Genomic DNA, 18,207 nt, shown 5'->3' on the forward strand with positions numbered 1-18,207 from the left:
CTAGGTGCAGAGAGGGAATAGCAGCACAGAATAAGGGTTTAAATTTGGGGAGCAGAAGCCGGCCCTGGGGTGAGCGGAAGGGAGACAGCGGCAGAGGACAGAAATGGGTGTGAGAGGAGGGGAGCCAGCTCAGCACATGTCTGGGAAGCCCAAGGAGAGGGTAGGCGAGAAGGTGGCCGTGTCATCATTGACAGGCCCTGGAGGCCTGCAGCCCAGATGACCTCCCAGATCCTTGGAGGAGGAGGGAGCACAGGTACCACTCAGTGGTTGGGAATGTAGAATTTTCCAGGTCGGCATGGCTGCTGGGTAGCCCCGTTGTCAGGCCTCGCCTGAGCTGGACCTCCTGCTTGGACAAGACAAACCAGACAAGTTACTCAGTGTCCCAGATTCTAAACTCTTTTTTTTTTTTTCCCCAACGTGTTCTCCAGTAACAGACGCAAAGGCTTCTGTAAGTTCAGGGAGCAGGAAAAGGTTGCCTTTGGCTGATGAAGGCCCAGGAATTTTCATGGAGAAGGTGGTGTGAGTGTGGCAGGTGGAGTTTTATAAGCTTTTAATTCACTTAGAATGTACTTCCCCATTTGGTGTGAGATGGGCATCTGCTACCGTTTTCTTCCAAGTATGCAAGCGTTTGTGTCAAAACCATTTCTTAAGTGATTCATCCTTTTCCCACTGAGTAGATCTGAGATCTGTCTCCTTTAAGTCACCGCATATCCCAGGAGCCATTCCTGAAGTCTCCCTGATTCCCCCTCTGTTTATCTCAATAGCGTCCCAGTGCCATGTTGATTTGATTACAGTGGCTTTACAGCACATTCCTCTGCAGGCGCAAGTCAATCTGGCTGTTGTTTTCCATATATTTTCTAGGCTAGTAAACAGCATTTATTCTTCAAAAAAATGAGATCACTTTAAAGAAAAAAAAAAACAGTAAAAAAAACCAAAATCCTCGCTTGATCAATCTAATTGTAATTGTACTAGATTTAGACATTATTTTGGGATAAATTGATACATTACCAATACTAAGTGTTTCCAGTTGAGAACCTATTTGCATTTCTATCTCATTTATCTTAATAAGATTTTATAGTTTTCACATATAGGTCTATCCCTTTTTTGTTAAATATATTCCTAAATAGTATGTAATTCGTTAATGCAATTTCCTATTTCTGGGTTTTAATTACAAGAAGAGAGGAAAGCTCTTGGTTTTTGCTTATCTATGTTTTATCTGGCCATCTTGCCATATTCTCTTATTTATCTCCAGTGGTTTTTTTCTCCCCCTAGATTCTTGAATTTTCTATGTGTATGTTCATAGCAGCAGCAAAAACAGAAGGCTTTATTTCATCTCCTCTTTTCCAATGTTTTTGCCACCTTTTCTGTTCTGGTTATTTTCTCGCCTTCTTTCCATTTGCTAAAACCTCCAACATTGTCATAAAAAGAAGTAGGGCGGTGAGTGGTGACTGCTGCCCATAGAGTTGTTTTTGGTGTTTTACCATTTCGGGTTATATACATTCACTGTTGGATTGTATAAGTGGTCTTTATTTTGTATTTAGGTGCTTTCTTTCTCTTCCCGTGTACCTAGGGTTTTTATTAGTAACAGCTGCAATATTTTATCAAATGCCTTTTCAGCATCTCTTATATGATTTTTTTCCAAGTTGTGGGCATCACGAGTTCATACCCATCCCATATAGGAGCCACCACAACATTCCTGAAGAAAGTCCTGCTTTGGACATGGTGACTCTTCTGTTGGCTGTTCTACATAAGATTTAGCATCTCCTAAGTGATGCTAGGACACTCCTCTTTCTAATCTCTTTGTGTCCATTAGTTTCATAAAAAGAATTGGGACACCTGCCTGTTTCTGCGGCCTGGCATTGTTTGCATAACAGTAAGTGATTATTCTTTTAGATTTGCATAAAACTCAGCAGTGAAACAATTTGATCTTTGTACCTTTCTCCGTGGTGAGTCTCTGAACAATTTTTCGGTCGCCTCCACCCTAAGGGACCTATTGGAGTTTTCTCCTTCAATATTAGTAATTCAATATTAGTAATATTAATTAGTAATTCAATATTAGTAATTCATACTTTGCTGGGCAGTCATCCTCTCTAGGCTTTTTCGCCTTACAGCTACATGAGGTAACCTTTTACACATCTTCCAATCTCTCCTGTAATGTGGTTTTGTCTCTTTTCTCTGTTAAGCTTGTGAAGGCTTGATTTTGTTTTGACTTTTTAAAGAAACCAGTTTTTTAATTCATTCTGCCCACATTTTTTATCTCTGTTAACATCTATTTGAGCTTTTATCTTTATTAATTTCCTATTTCTCATTTCCTTTGGTTTCTTTGTGGCTTGGGTTTATTTTGTGGGTTTTTTGTTGTTTCTTTTTTTTTTTTAATTTCAGACATGGTTTAGTTCTATAATTTTTTACCTTTAATTGTGAACTCATGAAGCTGCTTCCTTAAGTTTCCTCCAAGTAGAGCTTCATCGGGTCCCCTAAGTTTTGATGTCAAGTGTTTCCCTTTTCATTACTCTTGAGATAGTTTGTAATTTCCTTTTTAATTCTTCTTTGATCCAAGACTGTCTAGGGATATGTCTCTTATTTCTGAGTGTTTCCGTGGGATCTTCCATACCCGTATTTTCTTTCTTTTCCATGTTTATTAAAGACATAAATAACTCACACTCAGGAGCTCGTGATCAGTGTGAAGTAGGTTTTCCTGAGGTAGAGAAATTAGCTGCCAAAGTCGTTGGTCTGAGGCCTTATAACAGTGGGGGAGGATTTTCTCTGGGCTCTTTGAAGAGTTGTAATTGGCTGGGCCTTGCTCCCCCAGATTTCCAGGCAGAAAATCACTAAGTAGGTGATTATATTTCTTTCTGACCTTTGCTTTCTTTTCTTTCTGACAACCCTTCTCTAAAGCTATCCCTTTTCCACTGTTTTTTGTTGTTGTTGTTGTTGTTTAAAGTTTCCAGAAAAGTAATGGATTTCTGAGTATGGCATTAAGTTTGGAGATAGGATTTCTTTTAAAATAAGTACACTGGGTAACTAGTATAGCATCTAGCAGATGACTTCTGTTGAAAAAGGAAAAGAAAAATGCTTTTGAAGGCTGTAACAGCGTTTTCATGTATCTTGAAGTCCAAAGTATAAACGTGCTCAACTCCTTTCTCCCCTCACAGACGGAGTATGCAAGGTTTGAGAACGGCCGATTTGTGTACCGAATAAACCGCTCCCCAATGTGTGAATATATGATAAACTTCATCCACAAGCTCAAACACTTACCAGAGAAATACATGATGAACAGTGTTTTGGAAAACTTCACAATCTTATTGGTAACTGTTTTGCCTCTTTCTTCTTGTGGCTGACGCAGTCTGGCGCTGGAAGGGAAGGGGGCAGGAAGGTGGCGGGGTGTAGGGGTGCTGAGCAGGCTGTGGGAAGGTCACCATTTGAATCCACAGCACCCAGGGCAAAGGCTCGGGCTCTGCTTGGGCTCAAGTCTCTAGAAGAGACAGGGTCTCATCTGGCGAGGCTCGTAAGCTCTTTGAAGCTCAGGAAAACTGGAATTCAAGTGCGTAAATTCACCTGCATGTTAGAAAGGCGTGGGGGACTTCTTAAAATACTTTAAGACTTTTAAAAGCCTGACACCAAGGCTGCATCCTAGATCAACGAAATCCCGACCTCTGAGGAGAGAAGCCAGGCGTGAATACTTAGCGTTCTCTAGGTCATTCTAGTGCCTGCCCTGAGTGAGTCCCGGCCGCCGAGTAGGCAGATTGCAGATGAGACAAAAATTGAGTCAGTGGGTTTGTACTTCAAATACACCTTGACTCATTTCACGAAGGATTGCAAGGCCTTATAAGAAGTAATACACACTAATATACTAAGATCGCAAAACACAAACCCTCGGCACCACAAGAAACGGAAATTAGAATGTCATGACCAGAAAATAGTCCCCATAGGCTGAAGAGTATGGTCAAAGCTTGGACAGCTAAAGGGAAAGTAAAAGCAGTGGTTGGTGCCCAGAGTCTATGATGGGAGAAGTTTCCTGTGCCCCTGGTCAGAGCTGGAGAGTCGGGGAGGATCCCCTCATGTTTAACAAATTTCTCATCAGGGCTCCATTTGGATACTTGGGAAGAAGGTTATAAGAACAGCAATGTCCTCAAAAATCTGCCTACAAAATAGGGGTAAAATAATAAGGGTAATAATAGGGGTAAAAATAATAAGGGTAATAATAGGGGTAAAAATAATAGTAAGGGGTTTCATTAGGCTCATTTTTGAAAAAAAAAATTAATATTCCTTGACTTAAGGAAAGGAAAAATGCCAAAACAAAACTTAGAAACAGGTTTGCTAAAAGGGGCACAAGACAGTATCATGGTCACATATTCAGCCCTCTGAAGCCCTGCTTTGTTACGCTGCTACTAGGATTAAGAACTAGAATACTTAGAGCAGAAGTTCTTTACCCAGAGGTTTTGGACCCATGGCGACTAGAGTTCACCATCAGTGGTGTGCTACTTTAAAAAAAAACAAAAAACAAAAAACAAAAAGCAACTATCTCCCACCCTCTCCCCCAAACCCTGATTTATGAGCATTTGCCCGTTTTCATGATATAAATACATCCTCCATGGTCAGTTTCAAGGTACCAGTGGGCTGTCCGGCTCATAAAATTCCCTCATATTTAACTTTCCAGAGCCAGAGGGACCCAGTTTCCTCACAACAGTATGAAAACTGAATAAACAAAACTTAAATTAAAATCCTAATGCATATCAGATTCACACAGTAAGATTTTTTTTTTTTTTAAGATTTTATTTATTTGTCAGAGAGAGCACAAGCAGGCAAAGTGGCAGGCAGAGGCAGAGGCAGAGCCAGAAGCAGGTTCCCCACTGAACAGAGAGCCGATGCGGGACTCAATCCCAGGACCCTGGGATCATGACCTGAGCCGAAGGCAGTGGCTTAACTGACTGAACCACCCAGGCACCCCCACCCAGGAAGTTTTTAAAAATTCGGGGCAGGGGAGTAGGGCCCACCCAGCATCGCCATTCTTGTTTTATTTTAACGGCTCCCGGGTAGTTGAGACCCGTGGCTCAGGGGGATGGCAGTGAGCTGCGGGGAGTCTCAAGTCCACAGACGCATGATGGTCATACAGTTGGCTGACAGATAATGTTGCGTGTAATTTTCATTTATTCCTGAGAGAGAATCCCGGTGGATTCTCTGGCATGTCCATAGGAGACTAGCAATCTGGGGGAAACTTTGGAAAACCTGTTCTTTACCAAAAACAGGTTATTGATTAGTTTGTTGGTATCATTTACCGAGAATGTTATTGATTAGTATCCTGTCCTGTAACGGTTGTTAGTGAAAACGGAGCAGATCCTCGTTTGGGGTGCTGGCTGGTCCCTGACCAACAGCTGCTTCCTGTTGCTCGTTAGGAACAGGGGACTTTGTGCTCAGATGGGCAGAAGGTGAGTGTGTCGTACCTTGATGTGGACAGTTAATAGCCTTAGGAAAAGTCTCTGAGTGAATGGCCAGCCCATCTCTCTTGGAAACAGTCTTAGCTGTCCTTACAAACCAGTTCTGAGTCTGTGTCAGCATTTTAAGGACTATGCCCTCCATTCCTACCCCTACCTCACAGAGCACAGCTGAGGAAAAGAAGGCCGGGAAGAAATGGAAAGCAACTCTTTAGCCACAAAACCCATGAGACCAAATCAGTAGTTCTCCTTGAACATGTGACTTTAAGCAGCCTGGATATGCAGAGAGAGCATTACCTTAATTCCAGAATTTATCATTAAGCAACTAGAAAAATTCCTTTGCTGTGATGAATTGGTAGCTCTCAGTAAATATTTGCTAGAAATTTAGCATTTAGAAAAGCTGAAATTAAACAGCACTCCTGGATTATAGAATGAAAGCAACTCATTGATAAAGGAAAGAGAGTACTTTTCAGCTCTTCCTTGGGGGCGGCAGGGGGAGATGTAGGAACACAGCCAGGATGGCAGCTGCCTGACGTAGTGGCAGGCATTTTACTAGGTATTGGATTACAAAGCCTGTGTCAGCAAGACCAGTTCCAGACCCTGCTGGTGGGTGAGCTAAAGTCTTTGATTTCAGCAGGATGATACAGAAATTGAGGTGAACCTGTAAATGCAGGACCTGAGTGACAATATCCAGACAGACTGAGGAAGACTCTCTGAATTACAGGCCAAGTGTTCCCATTGTTTTTGGAGTTGCATTCAGACATACATACATACAGTTTGCTAGAAACATTTTTTTCTTTCCTCCTTTTGAATCTTAATCATGAAGTCTAGGACATATTCGGGACACCTGCCTGGCTCAGTCGGTAGAGCAGGGAACTCTTGGTCTCAGGGTCACGAGTTTGAGCCCCGTGCTGGGCCTGGAGGCTAAAAAAGAAAAAGATAAATAGAACATAGTCTTTCCTAGAGAGTTTGCAAGACGGTAAGGCAGATCTTGGAGGCTCCAGGCACGGTGCTAAATCCTTTGTAAATGTGATATTATGAAATTCTCACTGCAGACTGTGAGGTCGTATTTATTCCCTTTTTATGGATAAGGAGTGTTAGGCCTCCCTGAGGTCACAGAGCTGGTGACAGACATAAACGAAGACTTAGAAGGATAGGAAAGCTACTTTGCGGCTATTTCATGATCACACAGTCAGAAGACTGGGGTTTAAGATGCAGTTCTACTTAATGACATTGGTTTGGATAAGTCGCTGAACGTCTCTAAACTCCGTTCCCTCCTCCACTTACTTTTAAACATTTTTATTTTTTTTTTTAAAGATTTTATTTATTTATTTGTCAGAGACAGAGGGAGAGAGAGCGAGTGAGCACAGGCAGACAGAGAGGCAGGCAGAGGCAGAGGGAGAAGCAGGCTCCCTGCCGAGCAAGGATCCCGACGCGGGACTCGATCCCAGGACACCGGGATCATGACCTGAGCCGAAGGCAGCTGCTTAACCAACTGAGCCACCCAGGCGTCCCTCCCTCCTCCACTTTAAACAAAATGCTCTCGTCTAGACGCCCCACCTCAGAGGTTGTTGAGAATATTTGCTTTCATTTAGCTAAACTGGAGAGATTATAATCACTGTCAGAGTGCAGTGCAGGCAAAACAGTGCCTATTCCAGAGCAAATCTTGGTCTGCTCCAGGGAAAGAGGCAGGTGAAGAAGGTTACAGGACATTCGTACAATGCTTGCCTGTGGTATCCTTGGGAAACAGACACCTGGGCGTACAGAGTATTGAATGGGGCATCCTCAAGGCATGTAAACAGCTGGTGCTTAAGTTGCCTTGATGGGTAAACAGACATGTTTCAGATTTACCAAGAAAAGCGCTGTCTCATGGGTGTGTACTTACCTGTCAGGGGCTGGGACGTAAACTAGATGGGGGTGGGGGGCAGCCATCTCGGAAGCCCCTGAGGGAGGCAGGCGCTCCTCAAGCAATCGCAAAATGCATATAAACCCCACAGAGGCTGGTGGCTGGCAGAGGGTGGTACATGGTGCCCAGAGAGCAGATGCCAGGAGTATTTGACCTGAGGTGGGAGGTCAGGAAAGGCTTCCCTCAGGCAGAGATAGAGGAGGCATCCTTGCCAGATGACTAGGCAAAGAGGGTAGAGAAAAGTACCACAGGTGGGCGGGCAGGTGGGAGGACTAGAAATAGGCTGTGTGGCTGGTGTGGAGAAAGAGAGAGGAAAGCAAGGAGCTGACTGGGTAGGACAGCCAGATGGGGCCGGAGCTCCTGGGCTTTACAGGCGGGAGTTTGGAAGTGGAATACAGGCCATGGGGGTTGTTAAGCAAGAGGGCATTCTTGTCAGATTTGTGTTGTTCACAGGGTCGTTGTGGCTGCTGTGTACCGGGAGTAGGAAGGGGCAGGGTGGCGCCGGTGGGGGAGGCCAGGTGCTTTGCTGGTACCCTGGACGATGGCCGTGGGGGAGGGGAGGGGATCCAGGACTGTTCCAGAGGGAAGAACAGCAGGACATGGCGTTTCTTTTTTATTTTATTTTTTCAAAGATTTTATTTATTTATTTGTTAGGGACACAGCGAGAGAGAAAACACCAACGGGGGAGTAGGAGAGGGAGAAGTAGACTTTCTGCTAAGTAGGGAGCCCGATGCGGGACTCGATCCCAGGACCCCAGGATCATGACCTGAGCTGAAGGCAGACGCTTCACTGACTGAGCCACCCATGCACCCCAGGGCATGGCATTTCTTTGCATATAGAGACAGAGAGATTTCCAGGACGGAAGGCCTGCATGCTTGGAGTCTTCTATTTGTGAGGGAAGGGACAGGAAGTAAGACTAGGAAGGATGGAGGTGGGAACCAATACTCAGTCAAATCTTTATTACCCAGGAAAAAAAAAAGGTCAATAATCTATTACTGTAGACATTCATTTGTCTAGAGCAGCTTGGCTTCATGGTTAGGGAAAAAGGTCTTTGAAGTCAGAGTTAACGTTTCTTTGGTGACAGTTGTGTACCCTTTTGGCCACTCCCTGGCCTCACTTGCTGTCAGGGGGAGGTGACCGGGCACCCGCTCATGAAGTTGTGCTATTATACCAGACAGTGTGTGTGAAGCAGTTCATACCGAGCAGGTGTACACTACATAGTTAATGTATGTTGACTATTGTGTCACTCGTCTTTCCTTCCACACATTTTTTTTTAAGATTTTTTTTTTTTCTAATTTATTTGACAGACAGAGATCACAGGTAGGCAGAGAGACAGGCAGAGAGAGACAAGGAAGCAGACCCCCTGCTGAGCAGAGAGCCTGACGTGGGGCTCGATCCCAGGACCCTGGGATCATTACCTGAGCCAAAGGCAGAGGCTTTAACCCACTGAGCCACCCAGGCTCCCCCCCCCCCACACACACACACATTTTTATTAAACAACTGTTTTGTGCCAAGCTAGTTACTAGGAAACACGGTCCCCGTTCTTCAGGAACTTAGAGCCCACTGAATGACATGGATGTTAAAAACAAAAACAAAAACACAAATCTGGGTGTTCTTACAGACTGTACTGTATGCCCTAATGGACAGTTAAAAGTGTGTGAGTTTGTATTCTTCAGTCAGGGGCCATACCCTCAGATGCCTTGAGAGTAAGGGAAATGGAAGGGGTGATGCGGCCCACAGTAGGGGGCGAGAGGAGGGAGTGACATGCTGGACTAGGCCCTCAGATTCACAGTGTTTGAAGACACTGAGCTGTCTTCAGACAAAAGAGACACACAACAGCATCACTGAAACTGTGGGGAAGTGGGCTAGATTTGCTTTTCTTGGAAAGTTCCTTCTGAGAACTGCTCTGGGAAGCAGGCATGGTTTAGTGGGGAGGGGCCACAGGGACCTGGGTCAGATCTGGTTACTCAAGGGAAGGCCACGGGCACGAGGAGGAGAGAGCTGGAGTCCAGTGACTTGAACCAAGAGGGGAAGCAGATGAATGTTTCAGAGTATGTTTCGAAAGGTAAAGTCTGTGTGCATGGAAAGAGGGATCATTTGATGTGATTCTACCACTGTGCCTTACTCAGCATCTATGGTACTGAGTCCCAGCACAGCCAGTTAACAGTGCTGAGCTAGTATTCGTGGAGCTCGCATCTCTTGTGGGCTGTTGTGAAACAAATCTAGTAAAAGTTTAAGAGTAAGGTAGGAAGCAATTCCTAAGGTAAACGACTGTCTAGTGGGACAGGATTCTAGAAAATGGTCTTTGTTGTAAAGAAATCAACCCTCCTAAAAAACCCGAACTAATTCTTGTGGGCTCAAATTAGGGGTGAGACACTGTCTGTAGGGTATGTCTTATACATGGCAAATACATGGTAACTAAGTTCAGCTAGAATTCAGCTAGGATTCAAGTCAGACCCCTAATTATCCTGAGTTGATGTTGGAGGGGGCAGCTTGAGGCTGGGACATGTGCAGTAGTCTCCCTGCTGAACTTGAGACCGTCCCTCTCCAAGCAAACCCTGGTTGCCATGGCACAGATGGACCGTGTTTGCATATGTGGAGGTTTTTCTCTCCCTCTATGTGTCTGTGTATATATAAGTATATACTTTTTCTTTTTTTTAACAGGTGGTAACAAACAGGGATACACAAGAAACTCTCCTGTGCATGGCCTGTGTATTTGAAGTTTCAAATAGTGAACATGGAGCACAACATCATATTTACAGGCTTGTAAAGGACTGAACATGGTTATTTATATATATAGATATCTGTATATACACACACACACACATACACATACGTGCACACACACACACACACTCTCCATTATTGAATGACTGACTGTAAACCTCACCACACAGGGGGGTGCCCTGGCCCTGAGGTCACCCTGACTTTTCTAAATCCTGTTTGAGTGAAGTCATTATTTTTTTTTCATGTGTTCATACTATCATTGTAGCTGTGAAGTTCTGGTACAGTTGTAAAAAGAGAAATCTGAGTGGTTTCTATGTGTTCTTCACATCCGCAGCCCACAATTCCTCGGGAAAGGTGAACCTTAAGAACCCAGGTCTCTGTCTGCAGAGACCTGTCTCTAATTGTGGTAGGAAAAAAAAAAAATTGAGACAGAACATTTGCCATGGGGCATTTACAGCCTTTATACAAATGTATTTAGTTCTGGTTTTGTTTTGTTCTTTCCAACATAAAATTCTTGTTTTAAGATACAAGTAAAATTAATCTTTAAATATAAATGTAAATTAGTACACAAAACTAAGAATCTTTAGACTTATCTTTGTAACTAATTAGGGTGGAAGTTATGAAAGAATGTAATTCACTAAATTATTTTTTAAATGAAACTTTTCTTTCTTTTTGAAGCCAAATGTTAAAATATAGCCTTAAATGCTTGGTAGAAATATTCTAATGAGACAAATTTGTACTTTTTTTTTTTTTTTCTCAAGGTGAAAACTAATCTCTTAATCCATTAAACTCTTGAACAGGTATTACAAAGGAAGAAAACTTCACCCCTTATCCTTAACATATATAGTATATTTAAAAAATATAAAATTGTATTGTACTAATGTGATGATTATTTAATGAAGAAAAAAAAAGGATGGCTCTTTTTGCAATAAGTAGATAAATACTGAAAACCTAAACGTACAAATGTTTATAGTCTTGTGTGTGCAGTTATATTTTATATGGACAACCAAATTTTTTACCAAGATGAGTAAATGTTTGAATCACTGAAATTTAATAACAAAAAATTGAAAATTGGCATGAATACTGCACTGTGAGCTGCAAAGTAGAGAAAAATCCTGTGGCTGGGAGAAATTTCACCAACCAAACAAGAAAAAGGCTCATCAGTTTTAGCATCTCTGCTCCCCAGAAAATTACAAGCATCCTTTCCAGCCTGTGGATAAATTCTTTCTGGTGAACCAGTGTGCATAGTAACCTGCCATAATGTGTGTGTCCGTGTGTGTTTGTGTACACATCCACACATATACACATACAGTATCAGACATATTTATTGAACATCTCTTTAATTCACCGGTTTGCTAGGTGCTGATACGTTCGTGTACACGTATAGTTCAGTCTGTGTCCCTAGATCTAGATAGATACCTTCTCAAAGGACATCTGTTTCTCAGCATCTCTCGATAGTCACAGTACTTGTTCGACTGAGGTTGGAGAGGCCCAGCGTTCTCTCGGACTTTTTTTTTTCCAAACAGACTCATCGGGAGGTTCTCCTCCCAGGAGAAATTCAACTTTCCAACCCAGATATTCCAAAGCATTGCCCAGGCAGAGTTGGTTCGAAATGGCCGTGTGTCTTGGGTTATTTCCGTAAGTGCTTCACTGGGAAGGAGACAGGGTTACACTCCCCGGCTTCCCAGAGGAACGTGACATTCTTAGAATCGCCAGGAATAGATTTCACACAATAGAACGTGAAGGAAGTTTTGTAAGTTGTGAAACCTGTCATGGCTTTTTCATCAAGCCAGAAAAGAAATACCTTGTTCTTTCACATCCTAGTAACTTATCCGTTTCCCTGTCCCACCACCTGCTCTGATCCTGCTTGGATATTGGTTAGAGGGTCTGGTGTGGCTCGCTTGTGGCCAGCAAGCCACCGGACCAAGCCTGATTTCTCCAAGACTTGTGCCATCAGTTCCTGGGAAGACCAGTGAAAAAAGTGCAGAACTTCTCCCATTTGGAATGCACACCTCTCATAAAAACCAGTAGGCTGATGTCTGTCTTCCCTCTGTGAAAAAACTACCATTTATTCTCTGATTCTAAGGGGCCTTTGAAGGATTGCCCTAGTGGTCTGCCCTTTCATCTGGCCTTCCGTGCAGACACCGAAGCTTCTGCTGTAGTCATCATACTTAATGACTTCTCTTGGGCAGCCCTCCTAGGAATGTTCCTTTTGCTTCTGTCTCCCACATCTTTCCCCAGTGGAAACCCCACTCTCCCAGAGCCAGGACCCTATGAAGGGGGGGTAAAGGATCTTCTATGTCCAGAGCCAGCCCAGAACTTCAGCGAGAGGAGTATCTGATTCCCATTCCCACACAGGAATGGGGCTCTTCTGTCTGCCAGGAGGCCTCTTAGGATTTACTTTTCAAAGCACAAGTAGACCCCAGAAGAGCAGCTGGAGGGTGGTTCTGCTGGCTGAGGGAAGGGCACCCCCAGCTTGCTGAGCTCCTGGAGGCAGGCTGTGCCCTCCTCCCCCAGATGCCTTCGGAGCTGAGTTTGGAGCATTTGCATGAACAACCCGGAGGGTAGCTTTTTGCTCTTAAAAACATTTCTAGGAGCCTTAAAATTTTTCTTCTCATCTTGTTCTCCTAAAACTTTCTCTAGGGCAGATATTTTCCCTATCTTAACCACGGATCCAGTTACCCAAACCCTTGGCCATCTCTGTCTCTGCCAAGTTAGGTGCTGGGGTGGGGTTTCTGAGGCGGTGCCTCATGCAAGTCTGTCTGTAGTCTTTCATCCTTTCTCGTAGTCTTCTCCCTTGAGCTGGCAAGCTTCCCCAACCATAAAAAAGCCTTTCCAGGCCCCTGTCCTTACTGCTTTCTTTTGAGTACCAGGTCTCCTGCCGACCCTGCATCACCAGCCTTGAGTCAGGGGCATCTCACACTTCCCTGGGGAGCATGGAGGCCCATCTCTCACAGTCACCCAGGAGGGAGCTGAAAAACTGGACTCTGGTCTGTGGGCATTCGTTTCCATCTTAGCAAGAGCCTTAAAATGACTGTCAGGACTTTGCCAGAACAGGTTCCAGAATTCCAGAAGGTCTGTGTTACTCTTCAGTCAGGGGCTCTCCGCTTTGAAGTATCAAAGTTGGCAAGTTGAGAACAGTTCTTTGTCCTGCACCGTGTCCCTGGCCTTCCCATGCCCTCCCTGCTATCGCCACGACCCAGAATATCTCCAGACATCGCCACACGTTCCGTGGAGCCCAGTCCGACCCCCAGTGGAGGACCCCTGCCCTAGATCCTGCAGGTCACAAATACCGTATTGGAGATCTTCTTTTTCCCTTCCAATCTCACCCCAAGAAAGCTGCTGTCCCAGGAGCTTTGTTTCAGGTCATGAAGAGGCAGGTAGGAAGGTTCCTCAAATGACATTACATCCAGGTCTCTTCCCCTTCAGGGCATCTCCCACGGCAGAGTCTGTCTCGCTACAAAGGCTTCCTTCATTCATCACTGGGGATGTTGGGAATAGCGGGTCACCCCCATCCCCATGATCAGCTTGGACCTCTGTAAGGTGCATCTGTGATCTGATCTTCATTCCTCATTTTACCAGCTTTAAAAGACATCCCATTCATTTTTCTTTTAAGCGTCTGGGTCTCAAGATTGAAGCTTTCCTCATTTCGGTAAGCTTCCTCTGGTCTTCTGCTTTCTGCCCTACACTCAGTGCTGTTTTTAGAATTTAAGGAAGCCTTTGGAACACTGCATCTTTAAGGTTGGAGGAGAGAGGGACCAGTTTTGGAAGCAGGGGGTGATAGATTTTTTTCCTTACTGAGCTAAAAGAGAGCACAACCTACTCTCTCCTTCATTTAGCAGATGAGAAAGTTGAGACCCAGAGGGGAAGTGACTTGCCCAGAGTCACCCAGCTGGTTAGTGACAGAATCAGGGTGCGGGCCTTAGGACCTCGCCACTTAATCCTTGGCCTCTTCCAGTGAAGGTGGTTCCTCTTCGGTGCTCATGCCTCAGTGATCCCTACGAAGATGTGCATAGACTCAGTGCAGAAGACAGAGGGGGACTAAGAACCACCCCCTCAGCCAGAGCAAGGCATCGACCCGCTGCTGACGCCATTTCCCCCACGGAGCCTCTCGTCTGTTGGAGCTACACGAGGCAGCCACAAGCAGATACAAAAGCTGATGAGCCTTTTCGCTTACCCTGAGGACAATTCACCTGCCACAGAATCTCGAGTCCAATTTTTACCTGCTACGCAACCCAGCCGCCATGTCCCACACTCAGACCAGCCAAAAAGCAGCCCCTGTTCCCAGCACTTGGTGTTAAAAGTCCCCAGGTGACTTTAACCCAAGTCTTCTCTAGGTCTCGATACTGTAGTGGCTTTAGCAGTCTGTTTTTTGTACAACCTTAAATTATTTAAACCGGCTGAGATGACAGTCAGTCTTACAAACCAGGTACATAGGATCTGTCTAAGTTCGTGTATGCTCTGTCTGGTATACTACACCTGTCCTCACGAAGGGTAGAACCGATCCCGTGCGTTGGCGTTCGCACCTGTGACAGCGAGAGCATATGTCTGCATTGCTTCTTTCTTTCTGTTGACGTTTCTGTGGCAAAGCCCTGCACGTGTCATTTCTGAAAAGCCTTAAATCTTTGAGACATTGTGTGTAGGGTGTGCAGTGCCGAAGGCTGCCTCGGAACTGTGAGCCCTTTTGTAAGCTGGAAGCATTTCTCTTACTACTGTTCCTTTTTTTAGGGAGTTTTAAATTCAGAGCTGCCAAAGCGTTCCAGTAAGCAGTGCCTTAGTGATACCTAGTTGTCCCCAGCCCTCCGCATCCATTCACGAATTGGCCCCGTATTTGAAACCACACAGGCAAAAATTGTTCGCATTTCTCTTTCGTAAGCCCATTTTTTCTCCAGTTCTAGAGGACACTGACCACTTGGTCTAAAATCGGAAACTGAACACGAGGTGGTTCTTCGACCACACTCTCAAATGTATATACCAAAACGGAAGGTTTTCCAACTTCATAGTTTACTCTGAGAAGCAAATTGTACTTTTAAAGTTGCCTTTTAAATTCACGACCAAATACTTACCTATTTATGAATCTTCTGCGCTCTAGCATGGAAGTGCCTTTGGTTTGAGATTCCAGCTTAGAAAAGTGCTGCCATATAACGATAATTTGTAGAGAGACCAAAAATATTCTGAGATCACCGTAATGCCTTTGGTTTACCAGGATGAGTAACCAACTACAGGCCTCTGTCCACAAGGGCGCGACGCGGACCCTGCCTGCCGCCACCACCGTCCCACAGTAGCAGCAGCAGGAGGGACCCCAGGAACTGTTGTGTGTGTGTGTGTGTGTGTCCGCGACCCCGGGCTCCTCTCCGCCCATCATCCGGCCGTGCGTCCGCGCGAGGGGACTGCCACACAGACGACGGACTTGCGACCGGTGGACAGATCTGTCCTTCCCCTCGTGTGCGTGTGCAGTCTCTGTGGAGGCTTTCTTTTCCATTCCGACGACAGCGCGCACTTCTCTGGTCTACACAGTGATACCACTCTGGAAGTTGGAAGCCTCGAACCGAGATGCGAGTGCAGAACAAAAATGAGTTAGGGTCATTACAATTGAAGTGTTCTTCTTACGGCGAAAATGTTGACTTTGAGTGTTGTGTACGAATGTGCGATGAGAAACTTCCAAAGAGCACCATTCACAATTTGGCATTTTCAAAGAATGTTCCTGCCCTCAAAAGGGCAACCCTTTAGAGTCTGTGTCGGCTTTTATCAAAACCTTGTATAGATCGGGAAAACTGATAGAGGTAAGGAAGAGGCGTGGGAAGGACCAGAAGGCAAAAACACCAGCCAAACAAAAGCCAGGAGGAGAAAAAAAAAAAAAATGTTCTTTACCCATATAGACTTCCAAATGACATCAGACATCTTTGAAAGTTAGCCTCTGAACTCTTAATGCGTATGTTCTTTTGTCTCTCCCTGGTGTCTTTAAGATTACCCTGTCTGGTCTCTGAAATTTCAGGAGTGATTTCTATCCACACCAAGTTGTGAGTATTTATAGAAATTTCTACAAGGAAAAAAAAAAAAACCTGTCAAATGATGAAAAGTAAAATGAGCTAACACGAGCGCTAGTCACCTGCTTGAGTTCGGCCCTCCCTGTCCATACTTGTGTCACCCCTGGAAAGAAACTCATCAAATGATTGTTTTCCTGCTTCTCTTTTCAACTGTTACTGCGCTTTGTTGGTTTGGCAATAGTTTTCTCTCATAAACTCATTGCTTCTGTTGTGAAGAGTGAAAGTCTTGTGTTTAAAATTTACTGCATTTGCAAGGATAGTTTCGCTGAAGTCATGCACCATTAACTAAGATGAAATATTGGTATTTATTGTCCTACTTCCTAAGGCTATAGCTTGTTTTATTCTTTGTGAATTTGCAGTGAGTTGGTCATACACCACACTACATCATTTTAGTTTGTTTGAAATGGCAGTTACGTTCCCTCTGTTCCTCATTAAATGGGGTCAGATTCCAGGCGATGCCAACCTCTCTCAGGTAGGCTCTTTTGTCTGCCTTCCATTATGAGATGGTTTTCCCTTCCCCTGTCTCTGAGAGAGGCTGACAAAATCTAGGTGTAAATCAATTGGAAACCGGTCTCTTATTTTATTACTACTACTATTATTATTATTATTATTATTATTTTGGGTCAGTCATTTTCTGTGATTAGTTTGACTATGTAAATTAGATATTAACTGCACTTCTTTAAAAAAAAAAATACATCTCCCTGTTACCTCCTTGAAAGATTCACTTCTGTAGGCCTTTGTCTATAGGCTCTAGCCTGCAGATAAGGAAAAAAAAAAAAAGAAAGAAAGAAAGAAAGAAAACAAAAACAGTACGTGCCTGAAAAACAACAAAAAAAAATTTTGTAACGTTTAAAAAAAGAAACCCGAATAGCCTTTAATTCTTTAATATGCTTAAATTTTATGTAAATTGGTTTTGCCACATGTGTTTGTTCACGTTCTAAATGACTTTAATGGGATTCTCACAGTCGGTGTCTTTGTGTCCCGTGTATACTATGGGCTTGTGACGTAAGCGCTTCATCTGGTCAGTGGTCGCTTTGATATTGTACTGCAGCTGGGAGGGAGCTCCGGAACGGGCCCCTGGGTGATAAGGTTCCTCTCGATAGATTGGAGAGATGGGGGTGGGGGGCAAATTCTCGCACATGTTTTCTTAAACTATTTGCAGAAACTTTCAAAAAGGCATTTGGTTAAACCTCTTGGCAGTACAGTATTCTTGTATTTGTTAATGTCTGTGTTTAGGTACTGGTACCATTTTGTTTAAAAATGTTCTAAGTGTTGGCTTTAAAGTGAATTTATCTTTAGTATGATAGTTATATGAAAATTATAGGGTTTGTGTGCAGAGAATTTTTTTATAAAGTGCTTTGTAAAAAAAAAAAATGTATTCTAGCTTTCGCGGTACATATGTGTGATAACTTTAATATCCATGACAGTTAAGTGCAATTATTTCATCACTCTAAAAATGCTATTTTTGTGTCAGTTCCTGCAGGTGTTTTCATGTCTTTGCAAAGTGACACATTTTGATGCCTTCTTGATAAAGTGGTAGACATTTTGTAGCTTTCTAGAAACTTTGTATTCATACGGTATCAATGAAAAATAAAGAAAATGAAAGTGTGGGTTACCTTTTTTATCTGCAGAAGTGTCTGTTGTTGAAAATGACATGTGATTGTGCTTGTGGGGGAACTGTGGGGTTCATGATTTGGGTGAGTGTGGCACGCGGCACAGCCCTCCATAAGAAAGCCTTTGATTCATTAGATGTTTACTGTGTGGTGGGCACTGGGCAGGTGTGTTGATACAATGTGGATATATTGTTTCCTTTCATTCTTACCTTAGTTCCAAAGTCAGTGAGGTTATTATCCCCACCCCAGGCTCAGAAAAGATGGATCATTCCGCAGTCATGACTGGTGAGTGGTGGAGCCTTAAATAGGTCACCCTGATGCTCAGGCCTGGACTCTCCCCTACCCCCTAACCTCCCTCCCCTGCCTTGCACACACACACACACACCCGCACACACCCGCACACACCGTAAGCGCTCCCCTGCCCCATGGGTTTATTTGAAATCTGAGGTAAAGCATGCTTCAAATCCCAAGAGTCCCTCACT

The 18,207-nt window shown here is 44.0% G+C and overlaps 1 protein-coding gene across 11 annotated transcripts in view; it reads left to right on the forward strand.

Annotated features, from left to right (window-relative positions):
- TEAD1 (TEA domain transcription factor 1) overlaps nt 1-17,727 on the forward strand; it is a 261,388-nt gene extending 243,661 nt beyond the window's left edge. For all 11 annotated transcript variants that reach the window (XM_032358729.1, XM_032358733.1, XM_032358737.1 and 8 more), the window contains 2 exons: nt 3,153-3,305; nt 10,003-17,727. In XM_032358729.1, coding sequence (XP_032214620.1) covers nt 3,153-3,305; nt 10,003-10,116 — 267 coding nt within the window. In that variant the 3' untranslated portion in view covers nt 10,117-17,727. The remainder of the gene's footprint in view (nt 1-3,152; nt 3,306-10,002) is intronic.
- The last annotated feature ends 480 nt before the right edge of the window (nt 17,728-18,207 follow it).

This window comes from Mustela erminea, chromosome 9 (genome assembly GCF_009829155.1).
Source record: "Mustela erminea isolate mMusErm1 chromosome 9, mMusErm1.Pri, whole genome shotgun sequence".
NCBI classification, from domain to species: Eukaryota; Metazoa; Chordata; class Mammalia; order Carnivora; family Mustelidae; genus Mustela; species Mustela erminea.